General features: G+C 42.2%; 1 protein-coding gene across 2 annotated transcripts in view; it reads right to left on the bottom strand.

The window, feature by feature from the left end:
- Positions 1 to 3,390: 3,390 nt before the first annotated feature.
- KCNJ6 (potassium inwardly rectifying channel subfamily J member 6) overlaps positions 3,391 to 21,374 on the bottom strand; it is a 162,017-nt gene continuing 144,033 nt past the window's right edge. For both annotated transcript variants that reach the window (XM_055803180.1, XM_055803181.1), the window contains one exon: positions 3,391 to 6,750. In XM_055803180.1, the coding sequence (XP_055659155.1) occupies positions 6,425 to 6,750 (326 nt within the window). In that variant the 3' untranslated portion in view covers positions 3,391 to 6,424. The remainder of the gene's footprint in view (positions 6,751 to 21,374) is intronic.

Below are 21,374 nucleotides of genomic sequence, written 5' to 3'. Positions count from 1 at the left end.
AGTTACATTCTTGGGAAGATTTCTTAGGCATCTAAAGAGCTCTGCTAGTGGTGCAGTGCTCCAGCTCTGTTTCCTCAGCTCAGCAGAAGGTTGTGTACGAAGTGCTGTGTGCGTGAGCTGTATCGAACACTATACGTTGCATTGCCATCCTTTCTGAGCTAGAATGGTGCCATCCCAAGCACCACATCACACATCCTTTGGGATGGATATTTCAGTGAGAAATTTGGGTCCTCTCGGTCACGATGATGGGGAAGCAGGCAGTGAGGGTGGCTGCGAGGCTTGGTGCTCATGTGCCAGGCAACCTCCTTTCCTGAGCTGGAAGAAGTCCAGAGCACTCCAGTCCAACAGACTGTGAAAAACATGTGGAGGAAAGTATGGTGGGGTAACAGTTCTCCACCAGTTCTTCCAGTTCAAACCTTCCAGAAAAGAGTGCAATTGACTGCCTATAATCATTTGAGGGAAACCAACTCTATGGCTTGGAAGAGTGGCTGATACAGACTTCAAAGCAAGCTGGTAGCAGGATGGTGCCTGTAGCTTCCAGAGGACTGCCCATGAGCTGCAGCTGTGAGTTTGGAGCTGCTGCCTTTGATATAAAATGAAAAAAAAAAAAAAAGTGGGGAGAGTTCTCCCCAGTCCTGCCCTCTGAGAAAAAAAATCTTCAAAGCGGCTGGTATTATTTGAAACTCTTCAGTTTTTATTCTGTGTGGATGACACACAAGTTAGGGAGGATGAGGAAAGAACTGTGGTTTATACTTGTGAATTTTCTTGGAATAGAAAACAGATTTCACACTTGAGATGAAATAGCAAGATATACAGTTCTCTTTAAAACACTGTCCTTAGTTATGACGTCTGTGTGCTGTCTGTGTGAAACTGTGTTACAGCATCACTACCCAGGCAATAAATGGGAGAGTGGCAAGTGGTAAAACAAGTACACCATTACACTGAGGTTGCCACTAGATTATAATTTCTGGAAATCTAGAGGATTTGAAAAAATGGAAATTGGTAGAAGTAAGCTTGAACTAAATGTACAAAATGAAGCATGCCCTGGAATGTCTAACAGCACCCCTCCTTCCTCCAAAAAGCCAAATCCTAGAAGTTTAAAATTCACTCAGGATGGATAAAAGATCATCAGTTAATATGAATAATAAATAACAGCTTTCAGGTCTTGTCTTTAAGAATTATTTACAACATGAAACCCAAATTTATGCTTGCTTTCCAAGCACCTCTTTCCAGACAGCAAGTTTACCAGCTGAAGGAACAAGAGTGAAAGAGAACCCAACTGTTGTTCTTGTTTTATTATGTGTGATTTACAGCCTAAAAAGTGTCTGAGTAAGGCAACATGCCTTGTTAAGGAGGCTGGTATTCTGATAAGAAAGGTGTTTTGATGGACAGAGAATACCATTATGGTAAAAAGTTTTTGTTTCACAGTCAGAAGCTCTGGTGGTAGCAGCTAAGGGAAATGTGCTGCCCGAGGTGCCTGACCTGAGGTTGCTATATAGACAAATTTTGTTTTCAGTGTTGAGCCTCTAATTCACATCCACATTAAATAACTGGAGGAAGGAGTATAAATTCACCACCTGCTTAAATTAAATTAATTAAATAAAAAGACAGGAGGCCCAGATACGCCTTCCTCCCACCAGCCGGGATTCTGGCATAACTCCGTGCACTCTCAGGGCTGCACACTGCCGTACCCATCTCACAGCCAAGCGGGAGTGAGGTAAAATGGCTTCCCTCCACCTCAGGGCAAGGCTGGGCTGGTGGGTGGTGGCCAGGGCACATCAGACCCAGGCCTCGCGGGATTTGACCCCCTAGGAGACATGGTAGCTGGTTGCACTCAGAAACATAGGCCAGGGCTGTGGCACTGCCCCTCTGCAGACAGCAGCTGGCTGCTGGCCGTGCTGGCTTTGGAGGTGAGAAACTGGAGCACCATGCCTTTCCCAGCCTGAGGTCTGCCATTTAGCCAGGGAGCACCCTGGTCTATAGGGTGGAGGCTGTTATGGACCCAGGGAATGAAGAATTTTCCATTCTTCTGTTAAAAACACAGGATTTAAAGTTTCTTTGGGATGGCGGGAGAATTCGAGAGGCAGGCAGCCTTTGGCATAGGGGCTGAAGTTCTGCTGTTGCTTTTATGGCAGGCCTAGTTTCCTGAAAGAAGTTGGATGCAGCTTTGAGCCTCCCTGGGCTGAAGAGGGCACTGAATCCAGACCTTCCCTCTCCTAAGTAGGCCAATACTGTGCAGCTGAGCAAAATGGAAACTTCTGTGCTGTGGCTGAAAAGAGAAGAGTGATTTCTTCCCTGGTTTTGAAAGGCCTGATTTTCCCCTTTAATTCCAGCAGAGGAACATGGGCAACCCCAGATCTGGGCACCTCTGTGCACCGGAGTTAAAGCCAGACCCTGCCTTGAAGTTAACTTCAAACCAGGCATCAAGTGTTTTCCTCTTGTGTTTGCCAGTGCCTTGTCCCACCTGGTTTGCCCCAGCTGCCTTCTGAGGACCCTCGTTTGTCACGCCACCTCCTTCCTCCACCTTGCAAGGGATGTGCAGTCCTCTGACTCAGGGCTGTGCAGTCCTCACCGCATACGGTGCAGGTGCCTGCACGCTTGCAGCAAGGACCTTCACAGAAGCAGACATTCAACTTTGATCACAGGAGTTAAATTTGTTGGGATGGCTCACATCAATGCTGATGACTATGGTTTTGTAGGACAAAGATCTAGATCATACCAGCTATACACATCTAAGAGAACATTTGCATTTCTGGATGTTTATTTTGAAATAATTTCTGAAATTCATTTTAATGCTGGTAAGATGGTATTTATTGCTAAATGATAAGCCTGAGTATTTGCCGAAGGTTAAATTCTCGCCCAGTATAAATTTGTGTTGCTTTGTTTAAAGCAGTATGTCTGTGTCTATTATGAACACCTGACAGATCTGGTTTGGAAACTTGGGTGGAGGAGAAACAATTAGTGTGTTATTAAAAAAAAGAAGAAAGGAAAAAAGTGAGAAGGAGCAAAAGAGGACTGTGCAAGGCTGTGCATGAAGTCTGTACAAAGCACCTCTGCAGCATTTGTGTTCATTGGACATGGAACTGAGAGCTGCAGCAGATTACTGAGAGCTCACATGTATCTCTGGAAATCCTTTTGCTCCTGGAAATCACAAGATCCTCTAAGAAAAGGACATCAAGATATATTAGTGAAGTATATAGAGATGTAATGGGTCTTGATTAATGATGTAGTCAATTATATTGAAGTGTGGCATTATTCATGTTCCTTTAATGTGATTTGCCAAAAATATTCCTATAGGGCACTGATATTTCACAGTATAATTTTTAGGATTAGGAGATGAAGTTCCCAGGTTATTTGCTGTTAATGAAAACACCACGCAGTATATACGGCTTGAAAATCCATTGTTAATTAACAGCATTCAATTCTTAATTGTCTTTTTACCAGTTCAGTTGAAATCATTGACACAAAATACATTGTTAAACTGCTTAATCAATCATTGTAGAAAAATAGAGGTGTTTGATAGGGACATTCTAGTACAAAGTTTACGTGAAGCTTCCCCAATGAAAGCTCTGGAGGCTTCTATTATTTTTAAAGCTTATGTTACAAAAATGAGATTTCATAAACTTTACAGTCCATACTACATTAATACCAAAGACGATAAAATACAGGGGGAGAGAGAGAAAGAGATGAACACACACACCTTAAGCTTTAAGTGCCCTATTCACAAAAATATAGCTTACACATGCGCATGCCCCAGTGGCGGAAAGTCTATTTTTTTGTGCTAAAGGACACAAAAAAGGTTTAATTAGGGCCCTGAGCTGCTGTTCTAATTAACACAAACTTTTGTTAAACTGCAGCAATGAATTCTAGAGTGGCCCAGTAAATTACAAGAGCAAAAAGCAGGTTTATCCTCAGAGGAATGCTTTGCTTTCAGCTCATGCACCTTTCGCTAGGACTGACACGTGCGGGCGGCTCGTTGCTATCGATGCCATGCTGCCCCTGGCTCCTCTGCTGTAAGGCTTCTGTCCTCCAGCGGAGCTGTGGAGCCACCCTTCCTTGAAAATGCTCAGTACCCTTCATGGGTGGGTTGTGAAGGATGAACTGGAGCACTGGGCAGCTGCTGATGCTGGGGCAGAAGAATGAGCTTTGAAAGATCTGCAGCCAAATGAGCGCTATCTTACAGAAGTTAAGTGTTAAGTAACCTTTACCAAGTTGGCAGAATTGGCTATCCTAGGTGAAGGGAACAAAAATCCATATTCTGCACCGTTCCTTACATCATGCTGCTTTGTGAAAGCCTTTTAGGGAAAATGTTTAGAGCTGAAACAAAAAACATCTTTCTGTTCAGCCTGATCTACCAGTCCCTGGTGTGCAGCCCTTTCCCCACCCTACTCTGCCTGCCTCAGCAGGAATCACAGCTGGGCGACCTGCAGAAACCCCCACTGATTAGCCACACTGTGAAAATTATCAAGGGGCAACTGTTTCAGCCAAAAAAATGGAAAATAGGTGTGAATTCAATGTGAAAGCTATATCACAGTGCAAATTTTCCACCTGCCCACTAAGTATCTCCTGAGGTTATTTTTTTTTCTCTTCTATTTTAATGTAAATGTTTCTGTACAAAATAGTTTCAGATTCTCTTCAGTGTATTCTTTCTTTCCAGAGCAGGCAGGTATCAAAAAACAAAATTAAGGCTGCAGCTTCTTCTCCTTCGCTGACAGAAATGCAGTTCTTGATGGGCCTGAGCGACAGCCCAGCAAAAGCAATGCTTTTTTCAACAGGTAGTATTTTATGCATGTTGGGCTTGACTGAGCAGTCCTTAGCCCCGCACAGTGCCACACCGTCTGAGCAGCCCCTTACAGAGCATGTCCATGGAACTGTGACACATCAACTCCCCCTGCTCACGTGAATGTTGCCATGTAAGGTACGCAAATTATCACTGCCTCGTTTATTTTAAAGTTGTCAGGTCAGAATGTACAGGATTTACACTGATTTACAACAGCCGAGGAGCTAACCTATGGTGAAGAAAATCATGAGGGAACCACTCTCCTGAGCACGGGTGGCAGGAACCATGTGTTTATCTGAGGAACCCTGCTGAAGGATGTACCCAGGGATGTTGCACCACCCGTGACTCTGCAGGACTGGCCGAGCACTGGTGCTGTCAACAATTGAATTTCATTTATTATGGGTTCAGATGAAATCCAGCTGTTTCTTTCCCAGCTGAGTAGCTAAAATCTGCTTGCTAAGGTGCGACAACAGGTTTTCAATGGCTTGTGCTGTTTGTATACAAACTACTACGCTGAAATCCCATGGTTTGGCTGGGGAGAAGGGAGAAGTTTCCCTAGATATTGCACATAAAGGATAATACCTCCACATGAAACATGCTCGCTATATTAAGAGTATAAAGGAAATTCTGGTTTGCCACAGCCTAAATTTTAGGTTGAACTGCCAAAAAAATAACCGGGAATGGTTTGCCTTATTTGTAAACATTTTCACAGTATATCAGTAATTATGTTACACCCTGGCCTCTCCCAGACTTATGGCTTTTTAGAGTCATTGAAACGATCTGTTTGGCAAACAGTGAGGTACTCTAAATAGCTGCCAGTCTGGTACACTGAAGAAAATGTCATGCACTAGAAGAGCCATAGATATAAGGGGGAAAATAATCAGTATTACACTCCAAATATTTGAAGAGAAATGCCTACTTGATGGGTAGTTAGTTTTTGCATCCCGATATTTCTAGAACTCTGTTTCTAAACCTACATTAATTACACATCTGTGTACATTATTTAGAAGTTCTTTACTACAGTACTTTTGTACATGCGGTATTTATTACTAAATGTAAAGAGAAAATAATTACATAAGGCATATGTACAGTATCGTGTTGGATTGCAGATCCCTCTGCTCACCTTCATCTTAAAGCTGCAAGGCCCATTTCATAGAGGCTTGTCACCCAGTTCGTGAAACTGTCCTGAAACACATAAAAACTGGAGCCAAGGCCCATTACTTCGATGAACATTAATTAGTCTTTCCTTCTAAATCCTTTATGTATATACCCATTGCTTTTGTTTGTTTGTTGGTTTGTTTTGTTGTTGTTGTTGTGTTTGGGATTTTTTAATGTGCATAAACCTGGAGGTCTGAACTTGGAGAGGTGCCGAGAAGGCCAGCAGTCATTACCAGGGTGGGGATAGAGATTCCACCATTGATAATGGGTATTGCAGCTTTAACCCATGCCTTTGCTTAGTCTGTGAATCTCTTGAGTTTAAATTGGGCAGGTAGATATTTTGCATCTTGAGTATTTATTTTCCCAGAATTAAGAATAACACAGAAGGAAAAAAAAAAAAAAAAAAAAGGTGTGCTGGAGAAAGAAAAGGGGAGCAAAGAGAGAGAAGATAAAGGAGGTGGTCTGGCCCTTATGCCCCTAGTGGTTCTACACTTTGGACTCATTCTCCAAGTTGGCCACATCACCGTTTCTTTCATTTTGGTCTTCTTGATTCTTTTCTTCCTCTTCAGTTTCCAGCTCAGCATGCTGGTCCAGCTTGCTGGAAACCGACCATGTTAGGGGCAGTTCTGCTCGGCTGGCCATCTCTGCCAGCTCTTTGGCACTGTAAACTGGTGTGTTGGTCTCATACGTTTCATGAAAACTGTTGTAGTCAACTTCATAAAATCCATCCTCCAGAGTGAGGACAGGGGTGAAACGGTAACCCCACAGGATCTCACTCGTAATGTATGAACTTCGAGCTTGGCAGGTCATTCCTGTAACAGAGAAGGAAGAATTGCTGTAGTAAGGACCCACTGCTTTCCCAAATCCTTAATTATTTTTTCATATAGGAAGACAAATATATGTAAAAAGGCACATGCCAGAAAAAAATTAGGTTTGACATCATATGAGGTTGGGCTTAGAAAGCAATTTTATGGTGTGTAACCTCTTTGACATCCTTTCCTTCTGTGCATATACATAACAACAAGTAGTGGGTCTGTGAGCAAAGATTAAGATTTCTTAAATGCTTCCTGTATTGCATCAACAAGTAACTCACCTGCTGGCAAGTCTCAGATGGCTTATTGAGAGTCTATGGGACTAGCACCATGCCATCCTTTGGTTCCCTGGTGTGTAACGAACCTATGCTACCACATTCAGCACTTGCCCAGGTTAAGTAACGTACACAAAACTTTTTCTCTGCTGGAGTTGACCCCTGAGCCTGTGATCCATGGGTTGACTTGGCTCCCCTAAAGGCTGGAGCCACCTTTCAGTTACGCTGCTTTGAGGTTAGGGCTGGTGGCCAACACACGAACGTCAGCAAAACTCCTGAAGGACAGGAGTGTGCAGTGTTGAATTCAGATAGCTGGGACTAACTTCTTTGTTACCTTCCCTTCATGGGTCTGCTGAACTTCACTCTGGGAGTTGCTATAGGGCAAAGAGATCTGTAAGATACTATATTTTGTTAAAAGGCATGGAGACAGGCAGTTGTTCCGAGCTCAAAGTAGTCCGGAGTATCCTCTGGGTGAAGAAACATTTGGCTATGGCAGGGACCTGTGACTTGGAGAGCCTGCCCCATCTCAGACAGACAGCCCAGGGAAGTACTGCAATAAAATATTAATGCTCAGAAGTGGAAGAGGGAACCCAGATGATGAGGAAAAATGTCAGGAGAAGTGAATTTAAGAGACAAAACCATATTGCTAAAAATGGAAATACATGGAGAGGATGTGATAATTTTCCTTTAATTATTTGCACATTATTAGCTATATATTACTAGGGAAACTTCAGCTGAACAGTATACGTTGAATACTTAGTAAACACAGTAACATACCCCCCTGGACAAACCTGCCACACATCAGTTATTTAGAAGGTAATCATAAGCAATTAAAAAGAATATTTAATTTTGGGCGCACAAATGGCTGTCTGTAGAAATGCACATTGTTTCTCTGCACTGCTGGCATCGTATTAGGTCACATGGAGAGTCTCAGGAAGAGCAAACATTGGTAGCTTTATTTTTTTCAGGGCTGTGCAAACTGCTCCAGGTAATTCTGCCCTCATTCTCTCGAGCCTCCTCTCCGAGCTCAGGTGGCTTGCTTCTGATGGGTGAAAACTGCTGTTTCTTGCTACTCTGTATTTTTCACTTATAACATTAGGTTTAGAAAGACATTTACCAGCTGTTACCACACTGTGGTACTTCAGCCCTTCTGCAGTGTTTCCCTCCACTTACTGCAGCGCCTCAGACCCTGCAAAGCGGTGACTGTCAGGGAAAGCTTTAGCATGAAAACTGCTGCACCATACCTACCTGCTACAGCCAGGCAGAAATGCGACCGTCCTGCTGTGCTTACTGATCTTAATTTCTCTTTCCTTATGCCTAACAGAAATACTCAAGCCTTCAGTTTTTTCGGTGCTGCAGGACAAGACATATTTGCATTTCAATTCTCAAATAACGCACAAATGGAAATATAAAGATCTTACCATTTTTCTGTTCACTTCACAGTTGGGAGGGGTGGAAGGACACGAGACCATATGACAAAATCATCTCTTGTGAGATTTCCTGTGTGATTTTTAGTCTAAAGGAGATCTTCTTTCCCACAAAATGACAGAGGGAGAAGAACCCGGCAGCTCACAGAACACTATACGTGTGAGAAACGTACCAGTTGTGCAGCAGCTTCCCCAAAGGGTCATTTGTGGTTTTTTCCAGCGCTCCTCTGGGCAGACCCAGGAGTGTGGGTGCAGTATTTGATAGGATCTCTCTGCCCTGGGAGGGGGGCATCAGCAGGCTGGGGGCAGAGAGGGGTGGCAGCAACCAGTGTTGGTCACGATGTCTCTCCTGCCATCTCGGGCACCTCTCTGGGCTGGTCTCGTACCAGCTCCTTTGCTGCTCCTCGGTGGTGTGCCAAGACCAGTGACCCCTGGAAAGGTTTCCCCAAAGGAGTGTGCTGTTCCTTAGACTCATGTGTTTCTAATCCCTTTCCCTGCTACTGAAATTCAACTTAGACGTGAATGGGAAGTTTCAAGTTTTCATTATAAGGGCAATGGAATTAAAAAAATAATATTGAAGACTCTTTGAAACACTATTACCTTCCTGTGCTCAGACTAAGTACTCAGTGATCCTGCTGCTTTGATTAGGAAAAATTTGCTTAACTTGTGGGAAAGAGGGGGGCAATTTTGTGCAGAAGTCAAGAGAGTTAATTGGATTACATTAGAGCTAGGGCTCATTAAAAGCAAACACTCATCTGAAATTTTGACCTGTCAGTTTTTAATTTAGTCTCCCATTGAGCAACGCTTTAATACCTGTTTCTTTTCCGCAGTAGTCAAAATACTTCCAGAGCTAGAACGGAAGAGTTAGGATTTTTCAAACAAATAAGTTGAAATCAAGAAAAAGACTTTACCTAGTGAGGGACGTGTGTATGAGAGAGACCTTATTAAGTTCTCTAAAGGTTGAGAAAGCTAATACAGAAAAAAATTGTAAGTGGATTAGAGGGTTTCCAGATTAAAATGTGCAACAGTTGTGGAGACCCTTGCAGTGATTGCCAGTGCACCTGCATTTCTTCATGGTGTGGCTTTACCAGCCTCTACCTGTGCTGGTTCAGGGGTCCTTCAACTCTGCAGTCACCAGAGCTTCTGGACTGGTTTTTTTGCATTTAAGCCCTTATCATATATTATCATCTAATTTACATGTGTTGCATTATACTCCATGGTTTTAATTGTTCTTTAAAAGGTATTGTGACTTTTATCATTTGCTGCAAGTTCTGAGCATGCTCTGGGTTGACAGGGGAGGCTGTGTCTTGAGTAAGGACATTTTAGATTTTAGGTTTCCAAGTATTGTGTCATTTATTCAGTAATTATGTGGTTTATGTGTAGCCATAGATCTGTTGCACAATGGCTTTAAAAATGATGGTGGTTTGACATTTTGACTAGTGTCTCATTTTAATTGGACCTCTTCAGGGTAGATGAGAGCTGGGGAGCCTTTGGAGCTACTTAGCGCAGCATTAGTTGGACTTTTTCAAAATAAGCTGGGAAATTAAGAGACCCAAATAATTCATTCTACATTAATTAAAACTATAACTGGAAGGAACGGTCTATTTGAGACCATTTGAAAACCTTGAGGCTGGGCTCTCAGGCCCTGCTGTGATGGGCATTGAGTGAAGCTGGGGCAGCGGGTGGTGACAGAGGAGCATTCCTGCTGGGCTGGGCAGCCACTTGCCCCTGCACGTCCCAGTATGGAGGCTCCGCAGCTCCCTGCACCATCTGTCCCTGCCGCCCAGCACGGGGGAATGGCAGTGGCAGGATTAGGTTGCAGTGCAGTGGGCTTGCGCTTGCACCTGTTCACCTCGCTGCACACTGTATTTTAAACGTGCCATAAGCTGATGAAACCTCTGATGGTTGCCCTTAACTGCTGTCTCACTCCTTTAAACTCAAAGCATTTTTAATGAGCAGTAATGAGCCTTTGTATATGTTGCAGCTTTCTGTTAGGTCTTAATGACAGCGTTTCAGTCTGTTTGTTTTATGTTTGCACAGGCTGGGGAATCACAACCGAGTGTTGTGCAAATACGTGATTGCTGGGCAAGTTACCTAAGTAGTAAAATTAATTGCCACCTTACTTCATTGTGGGTTTTTTTTATTATGTTTGATGTTCTGTTAGAGCTTTGTGGGCTGTAACCAGCATCATAAGAGTTGCCACTTCTCTGTGAAAGACACACATCATGTTCCTATATATATACTGTTCCTATAGCTCCTGGGTCAGACCTATTCAAGGTGAATTGCAAGCTGAATTTTGGTCCTTATTATATCAGAGGAGACAAACTAAATTATGGGGATTGGGTGAAGGAGACTTTTTTTTTTTAGGTAGCCAAGCTAATGCAGCAACATTTTTATTGTTTTGCTTTCAAATAGGGACAAAAAAAGTCCTGCTGACAGTGCTGGGATTAGTTCTGTGTATCTGAAATCAGCAATTAGTTATGACTAGTTATGACAACCAGTGTAATTAAAACTTTAATTTATCCTCTAAATGTTTATTATTCCAGTTCAACAGGTGAGGAGCTGTACAGAGACTTGAGCAATGCTGGAGAGTGACGAGTGGCTTGTGAGCAGGAGCCGGCCTGCTAAGCCACTTTCTGTCTGCATTGGATTTGACACACAGCTGGGCTCTCGCCACAAGGTACCTGTGCTGGGGTGGGAATGCTGTAGAGGGCTTGGTCACATCTGTGACATTGTGTCCTGTTTGCTTCAACAAGAACTGGGGACCATGCTCTGGCTCCTGGTAACACGTGGGCTGCTCCTCTCCAGAGCACAGGCTGCAGTGGCTCCGTCTGCCTGACTGGCAGCATGGACACTGTTTCAGCGTACCCCATCAGCAATTTTCCTTGCAGCTAGAATGAAAGGTTTTATCAAGCTTAATCTTTGCACCACGCAGTCTAGGAAAATGACAGAATAATTCCCCTAAGCTGCTGCTGATATGCGGGTAAGGTTACAACCAACTTTGACTGATTAGAATTAATAACAAAGTTGACGCCACCTCCAGATTCGTTACTCTTGAAAAGTTGCCCTGTGCAGTTATTTTGAGGCTACAGTTTGTTCATGCTGTCTACTGCTATTTGGCTTATGCTTTCACTGTCTTGCAGTGCTACGAGGGTTTGGTGTGGTGACCCAGAGTGACTTGATGCATTTCCCCCCAGTGCACTTAATTTAAGATTTCATGGTAGCTTACACAATAATATGTTGTGTCATGCACTCTTACCATATATTATTTCACTTTGTGATGGGAGCCATCAAAAATAAAATGCTATAAAAAAGTCAGGGGGAAAAGGGGACTTCAGAATCAGGGAATCAAATATGTTTGGACCAAAATACAGTAATATGCAGCTCTAGGTCAGCCTACTGCAGATTACACATAGCAACAGCCTCATTCAGCTTTTGTTTTACTTGAGCTGGTCTTTGTTACAACAGGACGTTTTATTTTGAAATTCCACTCCTGTGATAAAAAAAGGACTCTAAATGAAATGAAGGGAGCAAGAATTATGGCCCATTACTGACTGCATCTCTTTGGCTGACAGCCACAATGTCAGGCCGATTTTGAGGTTCAGCAGTTTCCTGCTGGCACTTAGCAGAACAAGGCAGACGTTTGGCTGCACAAAATCGAATGGGATACCCCATAAAAGCAACCCATTTCCAGTCACTGCATGGGAAGTTTGCTTCACAGTTCAGCCTGGAGTAAGACCTCAGCAGCAGAGGACTCAAGTGTGCACAGAAATCAGTGGTGTCCCCATTTCTGGGGTGAGAGGAGTTTCGCTCGTGTACAGGAGGCACAGAATTTGGTTGGTGGTCTCCAGCTGAGAGCTGAGACTTCCGTTTGCTCATGCGATGCTCCTATTATATTGCTTTTACCCTGTCTTTATTCATAGCATCCTTTGCTGAGGTTTTGATCTCCTTCATCAGAAGGTTCATTTGTATTGTGAGAATGTTTTAAAAACAAGCCCAGACATGTAGAAAATTCTCTGCCCCTTGAGATGAATTCCTACAGCCTCTGTGTCAGTGCTCATGATGAAACTATTTTGCTGTAGGAATTATGAAGAAGAGGGAGGTGCTGATCTGTAGCATTAGAGCTGACTTGTACCTTGCCTAGGGCAATGGTGAGAAGATGGGAGAATTTTACTTAAACAATGCGATAATAGCACTAATATTGAGGTAATTAGCTGAATGTGCACCTAATGTCTGAAACTCCAGTGTAGTGCTTAAAAAAGCTTACAGTGACTTTCTTGTTTTGTGGCTGAGCTTTGCTCCTCTGCTCCTTAGTGCTACAAGGCAGAGAGATGGTCTCTGCCCGGATGACCTTTTGGTCTCAAATATATTTGGTGCAAGATTTATCAGTCTGTTATTTTTAGATGTTAAAGAGAATGAGAAAGCTATGTCTGCTATTAAAAACAAGCAAAAGGCTAGGAGTCAAGAACTCCTGATTTATACTTTGGTTCTCCTGTGGACATTGTGTGGGCTTTGGCAAATTACCTAGCTTTGCTGGGTCTGTTTTATTGGTGTGCCACAAGGGACATGCTGAGATTTAAAGGCAGTAGATGTACTTGCAGTATATTTTCCTCCTCATCTAGACTTTCACTGTCAGTTTTGTACTAAACAATTCTCCCTGATGTGAAAATGATTGCCTCAAAAAAGGACAGAGTTTTAGAACAAATTTTCATAGTTCCACCAAGTTATTATCAGAAATATTCCACATTAGCTACTTGGTTCTCTTTAATCAAGCTAAAAAAAAAAAAAAAAAAAAGGAATGAAAAAAAGGAAAAAAAGTCATGTTGTACCCTGAATTCACTGCTTTTTGTGAAGCCCAAAGCATCAGTTGTTATTGTTGGAAAATGCTGTAAATACCTGTAAATACCGTGCTCTGGTAAAAGAGTTTCCTCCTCCTTTTTGAATTTAGGTACACTTGAGAAGTAATCAGTGTTGGTTTTCCAGTTTTATTTAATAACCCCATAAATATATATATATATACATAAATATAAATATATATATATATAACCTCTTATTCAGAGCTGGAAAAGGGGAATTCCCAGGGTTTCTGATAATTTGATTAAGAACACACCTGGAAATTGGATGCTTATCTCATCCTGACCAGTGTTTAAAGCTCTTGGAAGAAGTAAAAACTGGACAGGTGCCTGTGAGCATTTTAGTCTATCTTTGCTTCAGCATGCCTAGGAATCTGTGCATGACATCCTCATCTTGTGGGTTATGAATGTTGTGCGTGTCTTCTCCATGTCCCAGCTACATCGCAGCGTGGCCACTGCTGGCGCTGGTGCAGGAACTGGGGAGAGGAGTGTGTATGTGAGTGGGAGAGGAAGGGAGTGGGGACAGATATTTTTTTCTTATAAGGATAAAAGAAATAAGCTTTCATTGGAGTTTTTTTTTTTTGTTTTCTTTTTCCTTTTTTGATGTTAAATCAGGTACTTTTTTCTGTTAGCAATTCAAGTAATTTGGTATTTCTATTTTCATATTTCTTATTTAATCAGGCAAAGAAGCTGATCACTATATTTGAAATTTTATAGCCTTGATCTACTGCCATCTGTGACTTCTGATCAGAGGTCTTTGTGGCATCTTCTGTCTTCATCACACAGGTGATGACGGCACCAGGGACAAACTCGACATCAGAAAATGCGAGTTGCCATGGAGTGAGCCGGAGCAGCTGGCCTGCCCAACACCAGGAGTAATAAAATCACATCCCCCATGGGAGAACACATATATTATTGGGTCATGTCTGCACAAGAGGAGAACATGCATAGGAAATTGAGCTGATGAGAAGCCATAATTTCAAGTCAGTGGGACTTTCTGACACTCCAAAATCTTTTTCGTTCTAAACAAGATAACAAATGTGAGGAAATGGAATTATGTTGAGTTAAATTCTAAACAAAGCCTAACCTGGATTAGTCATTCTATTTTCGTTCTGACTTCTTCACATGTGATATATTGCATAATGCAGCATCTAAATTAGAAGAAGATGGCCATGCTTTAGTCTTTTTCAAAATATTTTAAAATGTACATTTTTCTGCTCAGTAGGAAATTCCAGTGCCAGTGAAATTATATTTTCCAATGGAAAAATGCTGGATTATAAATGTTTGATTTACTTAGTTATCCTATCAGGAATTAAATATACTTCATTGAGTGTCTTGTGTCTAATTTCTTGCTTTCTGACTACATGTAGCTTAGTCTGAGAAATGGTAAATGATAAGGTAGAAAAGCTTGTCTGATTCAATCTCAGATGTGCTGCTACTTTTAGCTAACAGTACCATATACAGTCTCAATAAACAGCTTCTCAAAGAGATGGTACAAATACTATTCAGCCAATATTTAACCTTCATTTAGCCTTATATTCAGGCCAAGCCCAGCAAATCAAGCTGCCTGATGTGTATGAATTTTAATCATTTTTTTCAGCTGTGCTTTTTCAAATGGATGATGATTACATTTTTCTGTCAACTAAATCTGTGAAATTTAATGTATCAAATAATGCAGCGTCTGACCAGAGAGAGAAGCTTGTTCCTCTGAGAATTTGCACTTGGAGTCCTTGGAAATGGGAAACTCAATTCAGTGGAGCCGGAACATGAAGTACCAGGATTTTGTACCCTACTCTTTCTTTCACAAAATCACAGAATGATCAGAGTTGGAAGGAACCTGTGGAGATCATCAGGTCCAACCCCCTGCTAAAGCAGGTTCACCTACAGCAGGCTGCATGAGTTCCCTTTGCATGAGTTCCTGTTGGCTCCCTATTGCTTTTCCACATTCATAAGCCACAGCTTTAATTCTTATACCAGAGACCCTCAGGAAATACATAGTTCACATAAATATTCCCGTTTAGTTACCTCAGCACTTCAAAGCACTTTGGGCTCAGCCTGTTTTATAGTCTCTCTCCAGCCACTAGATTCACTGCCATGGAGGAAGAACGTCTCATAAAAGCACCAGGAGAGGAGAGGACGGGGGACATCCAGCTGCACACTGGTGTGCAGCGATGCTGTGCCACAGCTGGCTTCCTGCAGCATGATCTCAGGTTGGGAGAAGCTAAAGGGAGTCCATTTTCCTCCAGGGGCTCTGGGTGCCCTGCCCTTTCCCTCACCTTTTATGAAGGGGTGGAGAGCCACAGGAAAATCTAGTTTTGGATAAAATAAGGGTGAAGAAGGAAATGCCTGAACTGCTGCATTGCTCATCTTGGGGAAGAAAGCAGTTGAACAGTTCTTCTTCTTCTCTGTTCTGCATAAACCCAAAGGCTAAATGAGGTCAGCACCTCAGAAGCAGGTTCTTCTCTCTCCACTCCTTGCTGGGGAGGCAGAAGATGGGAATGGGACAGATATGAAAGCAGAAAATATAGAACAGAAAATGCATCCTCTAACACTTCTAAGCTTCACAGTTTGATAAAACCCTATGTCTTTTTAAAAACTCCAGCTTTGATTTGCAGTTTGGATGGGAACTACTTGCACCTCTCCAAAACTTTCAGACTAACGTTGCAAGGTGCATGGTCTCCGATGCACCTGCGGTAAGGTCCCCGGGGAAATGCCCGCGGACAGCATTAGTGGAGCTGGATGCTCGGCAGGTTGCCTGCTGAACTGCTGAAAATATGAACCTTAAATGCATTTGGCATTGGAAAGGGGTAGAAACATTGTTTATATGAGAGCTCTTCCAAGATGGCATCCTTTAAGATGTATAAACAGAGAGCCAATCTCTTGTGGAAAAACATAGCTGACTGCTGTATTGGCTTTATGCTACATAATGCACAGCATATGTGACCCTCTTGAGGAGCATGTGTTTAGCACACAGTGGTAACCGGGACTGAGAGTAGAACAATGCGTGTTTGGGCATTGCTGAAATTCCACATGAGCATTAATACTAAGGGACAGCTGGGAGAAAAACCCCTTTAGTGGGAAAGATGCTTGCTGTGAAAGAAGAATTTTCTGTAACAGCTTGTACCTGCTGCACACTTGTGCTGTCATGACTGTGAGATAAACATTTAATTAAAATAGATGTGTGATCTCTTTCACCTCTTGCTGTGCAGATTTCTTAAACATGTAATTTGAGTCTGCGTGTTTGGATGTGTTTTGTTTCTTTTCAAAAATGCTACTTTACAAAGAGAACAGAACATCCAAGGTTTGCTCTATCCTGAACTTTACTGACTTAGAGCTTTTTATAAAAATCTCACATTTTACTGTGGAAATATTTCTGAACCCAGGATTAAAGACAAAACAGTGTGAACACATAGCTTGGCATGCTGTAAAATTCAGGAAATAAGGAAGATCACTAGCTTTTTGACAACAAAATCTGTGAATCACCCACAAAGTATTCTGGTGGTTGTTTGTAGGTTTGTGGCTAATGGCATTGCTGAAGCCTGGTTTAAATGTTGTGAAATCAGAGGAGGAGATGAAAGAGAGTTCAGGATAAAGCACTTATTTCTGCCAGGCAGATGTTTGTGAGAAGTAATGTTTGGAAATGCAGCACAAATAAAGTGAAATTGTGTGCTATCCAAAATCACCTGGATTTTTGGTAAGCAACAGAACGTTTCAGTGGGGTTGCCTGGGCAGTTTCATAATGGTGCATCCTTTTAGGTGGGCTGGAAAACAAGCCTAACGTGGGTAGGTGGTACTTACTTTTAGAAGAGACATCTTGAAGAATTTTTTTTTTCTAAAGATATCTTAGTTTCAGAGATTATATTTTTGATTTATATTTCATCCAAAAGAGTACCAAGAGGACTGGTGTATGGGTGCTCTCTGGTTTTCAGAAGAAAGCTCTAAATCCTGATGGCATTGCTGAAACTATCACAGCTATCATTTGAGAAGGCTAGCTAGTACCACATGGCAGCCTAAAAAAGCAGCTGGGCATGGAGATGTGTGAGAGCTGGATCTGTCCAGCTCTGTAGCAGGGGCTAATAACAGCAGAGCTGCCTTCTGGCTCTTTAACCAAGCAAACAAGCAATGAGCCCTTTCTCTGTGCATTTTGGACAAAGCTGAGCTTGACCGCATTGCCCTTTGGTGATGGCGTTTGGACCTGTGCTTAATTCAGCTGGCACCTCCTCCTCTCTTCTTCCTGGTGGCTTAAGCATGGACCTGCCTCTAGCCCCGTTCCTCTTCCTATGACCTGTTGGCAGTAGAGCTCTTGGCAGATGGAGAAATTCTGCTCAGATACTTTGAAGTATGTCCCTGGTTGGACAAAAGTTGAAGCTGGAGGGGTTCAGTGCTGTCTGAAGGACCCCCACACTGTACATGGCTTAGCGCTAACTTAGCTGCTCTGGGAGGAGGAGGATATCTGGGCTAGTTTTGTTAGTATTTCAAAAGATGTGTTTAGATAGCAGACCTTATATCCTTTCATTTTCTTAATAGGAGATAGTTTAAGCAACCAAACATTTTTTCATGCTATTATTTAGTGTGATTGGTCAAGTTTTTTTATAAAAATCTTTTTAAGGGAAACTGTTAAACACACTAAGCTTAAAAAGTCATCTGTTGTAAAATAATCTTTAATTAGCATTTAAATGAGGTTTATTGATTTGGCTGTTGTTACCTTTATCGTAACAAAAGAATCAGCCAATCCCAGACTTCACACAGCTTTGATTTTTTATGAACTTTTGCAAGCCTTCTAGCGATTATGCAAAGAAAATCATCTACACTGTTAAAATCCTCCCACTGAATAGCAAGCAGGTTTTGATTTTTCTTCTTTTTTTTCTCTTTTTTTTTTTCCCCAGTTCATAGGATGAGACTTATTAAGTTGATGCTTTCAGGTTAATAATATTGGCTGTCAACTTAAGCAGCATATTTTTGAAATGCAGGACTGAGCAAAAACTAGCTGCCTCAGGGAATGAGATGCACAATCTTTCACTTCTGAAACACTATTTAATATTCAAGTTATGTCAAAATTTGTATCCATATTTTAGCTGCTTGGCATCCTGTCTGATAATAGGTGCTATTAATATACCTGCTTGTAGATCAATAACCGTTTTAGAAAAAATAGTACTTCACTTGGTTTTAATTGACTTTGGTTTTATTTGAGGTGGTAAGGAAGAAGCTGATTCTGATCTTTAATTACTGCCTAGGCATTTAGCAATGAGTTCAATAAAGGAGAACAGCAGCAGTAGAGTTGGGATTTTAGGAAAGCTTCAGTACTGCTCTCCTGATATTTCTATTCTGGGAAAAAATAGGAACAGCACACTTCATGCTCTAGCCTTTTCAATCTAGCACTTTCCTCAATACCTGAATTCATTAAAAAAAACCCCAAAAAACAGCACAAAGCCCAGCAAAAAGTTATTTTGCTCTATTCCTTGTTCATGTGTTATAAATATTTAAGCTAACTGTTCCTGGCAGGGGCATAGACAAATCAGTCTCTGAGAATATGTGTCTGATTTTGCCAAAACATTTCTAAGTGGTGATGGAGCAGAGAAATTCCAAGTTTCTTTGACACATGCACCTCATTTATAGAAGCAACAAAGAGTCATTAGGGCTTTTTAGCACCGAAATGTCTTCTTAGTTTAACAACGTTTATCTCAGCTGGTGAGAAAAATTAGTTGTTTTAAGAAGGAAAAAGTAATTGAGAAAAGGTGGCTAGGTATGGGGAAAGCTATTTGAGGAAGCAAGGAGAAGAGGGTGCTCACACTCCAAATTGCACAGTTCCCAGAGGAGAGGTACCTAAGATAGTGCAGAGGAGTCTGAAAGAAAACAACGGGGCTTTTGAAGCAAGAAACACCTCATATAGAAGCTACATAAGGTCTGTTTCTCCTGAGTAATTAATTTCTGTTCAACACCGAGGGTGGGCTTGGTGGTCAGCAAAGATGTTAAGCTTTTTCTGGTGGAGCACAAAGCACTTGTTTGGCAAAGGAGTGTTTGTCTCAGGTGGTTGAGGTGCTGGCTGGGTACACAGGGCATGAGCTGTCCCTGTCCTCCCCGGCAGTGAGCAGCACTTGAGAGCTTTCAGCTTTTCTGCTGTGGGTTGTTTCATTCCTCTGTATCAGTCATGAGGTGGCACTCTTCTACCAGAAGAGATAGCTTACAAAGATTTTGAAGTGTGCATTTATCTAAACTAAGAAAAAAGAAGTGATGCCTGGAAAATATCGTTGAGAGATTATTGCAAAAGTTTTGAAATGTCTGGGCAGGCAGGTGGATCACCACCGGGATGCTGCGTGTTTGTGGCAGGAATGTAGTATCTGGAGGAGATACCTTGCTGAATGCTCTTTGAGCTAGAGGTTAGTAGCTTACTTGGTTTTCTTCTGACCCCCATAGATATTTGAGACATTTCTGCACACCACTTGCAGACTAACTATATTCTTCTTCATGACAAGCACAACTCGACAGTCTCTTTCTTGCAGCTTTTATTACTGCTGCCAGACCACTGCTGATCTGGAGCACTTCATTGATATGTGCTTTGTACAATGAACACTTGGCTAAAACTAGACATACTTCACTCTGATGGTATCCTGCCTCTCAGAAAATAAACTAGACCAGGCTCCCAGTTTCAGAGGTAAATGGGAGAAAAAATTAAACCCAGGCATTTCTGGTTAAAGAGCTCTCTCTCTAACATTGCATAAGAGTGTTAAACGTGCGGTTTTAAAAAATGTATGCCATAGCAAATGGAAAGCAGAGCACCAGATTCTAGTCTCAGCCAGCAGCAGTTCAAATCAGCAGCATCTTCCATCAGGATATAGTTATTCCAGACTGTGCACCTGACTCAGGTCTCCACAGTTTTTTACGCCCACGGGGTCCCTGCTAAGTCCCAAGGCATCTAGCAGATGTTTGCTTGTGAGGCAGCATCCTCTGGCTTCTGCTTGTTCCTAAGGCACGCTTAACCTCCAGGATGGGAAAGAGAAATAAAACTTGGCATGCTCTCTTTGAAAGCTTGCTGACCCCTTCTCTTCATGCTTGCACTGAACCAGGCTTAGGTGGTAGGGGAGCTCAGGGATGGCTTTACAGCTAGTTGTGTTTCCTTCAAACAGTGTAAACCACAACACATGGGAGGAATAAGAGTTTAGAGACAAGGCAGGTTGATGAAGGGGGTGGGAATTTGGGGTGTGAGTTTGGGAGGAGTTCAAGGCAGCATCAGAAGAATGTTGAACCCAACCAGCTCTGTGCCATGCAGTGAGCCTTTCTCTCTCTTCCCACCATAATAAAAGGTTTCCCTGGCTGCCAAATTAAATGCATTGCCACTGCCTTCACCTTGTACTTACTCCAGGCAGAGCTTTTTTAAACCAGAGAGATAAAAAAAGGAAAAACTCTGGACAAGGCACTTTATTATCTAACCAAAACTGGGAGGTGCTCCTGGGACAGGTGACGGATCAATAAGGCCACCTTGGCTTCTTCCTCCTGGTTTTCCTCAAAGTACACTGGAGGATCTGCGCCCTGGTGTAAGTGCTCATCGCTCCCCCCAAGGCTGAACTGCTGCTTGGCTAACCTGAGATCAGCGCAGGCAGACCTGTCTCAAGGAAAGAAGACACTTTTGTCTTTTTGATCACACATTTCTAAAGAGAAAAGGGAGAAAAAAAATGCAGTCACTTATTCCCAGCATGGATGTGACTACTGGAAATGAATTGAAAAATGTAGCAGCTCCCCAAAAAGTCCAAACCCTGACATTATACATCGCTTTAAGAAGCAACTACAGAGCTGGCACATGCTGGGTTTTATGTGCATAGAGCATTAGCTGCTATGCATTCAGCACAACCCGGATTATTTGCTTCTTGTGTTTCCTATCAATTTTTAAATGACATTTTATTCTGTTTTTGCTGGAAATGGAGGTCAATGCAAATACAATACAAGTGCAGAATTTATTATGCCAATAAGTTTACATCAGAATCCAGAAGCCCAGCGGGGAGTGAATTACTGAGGCTCAGAAAAGATAGTACTAGTAATGTTTGGCTTTTATTTCCTGTGACCTTTCATCTGAA

The sequence above is a fragment of the Falco peregrinus genome, chromosome 4 (assembly GCF_023634155.1).
Source record: "Falco peregrinus isolate bFalPer1 chromosome 4, bFalPer1.pri, whole genome shotgun sequence".
NCBI classification, from domain to species: Eukaryota; Metazoa; Chordata; class Aves; order Falconiformes; family Falconidae; genus Falco; species Falco peregrinus.
The sequence above is the reverse complement of the archived record's forward strand: the minus strand, read 5'-3'. Positions and strand labels throughout refer to the sequence as shown.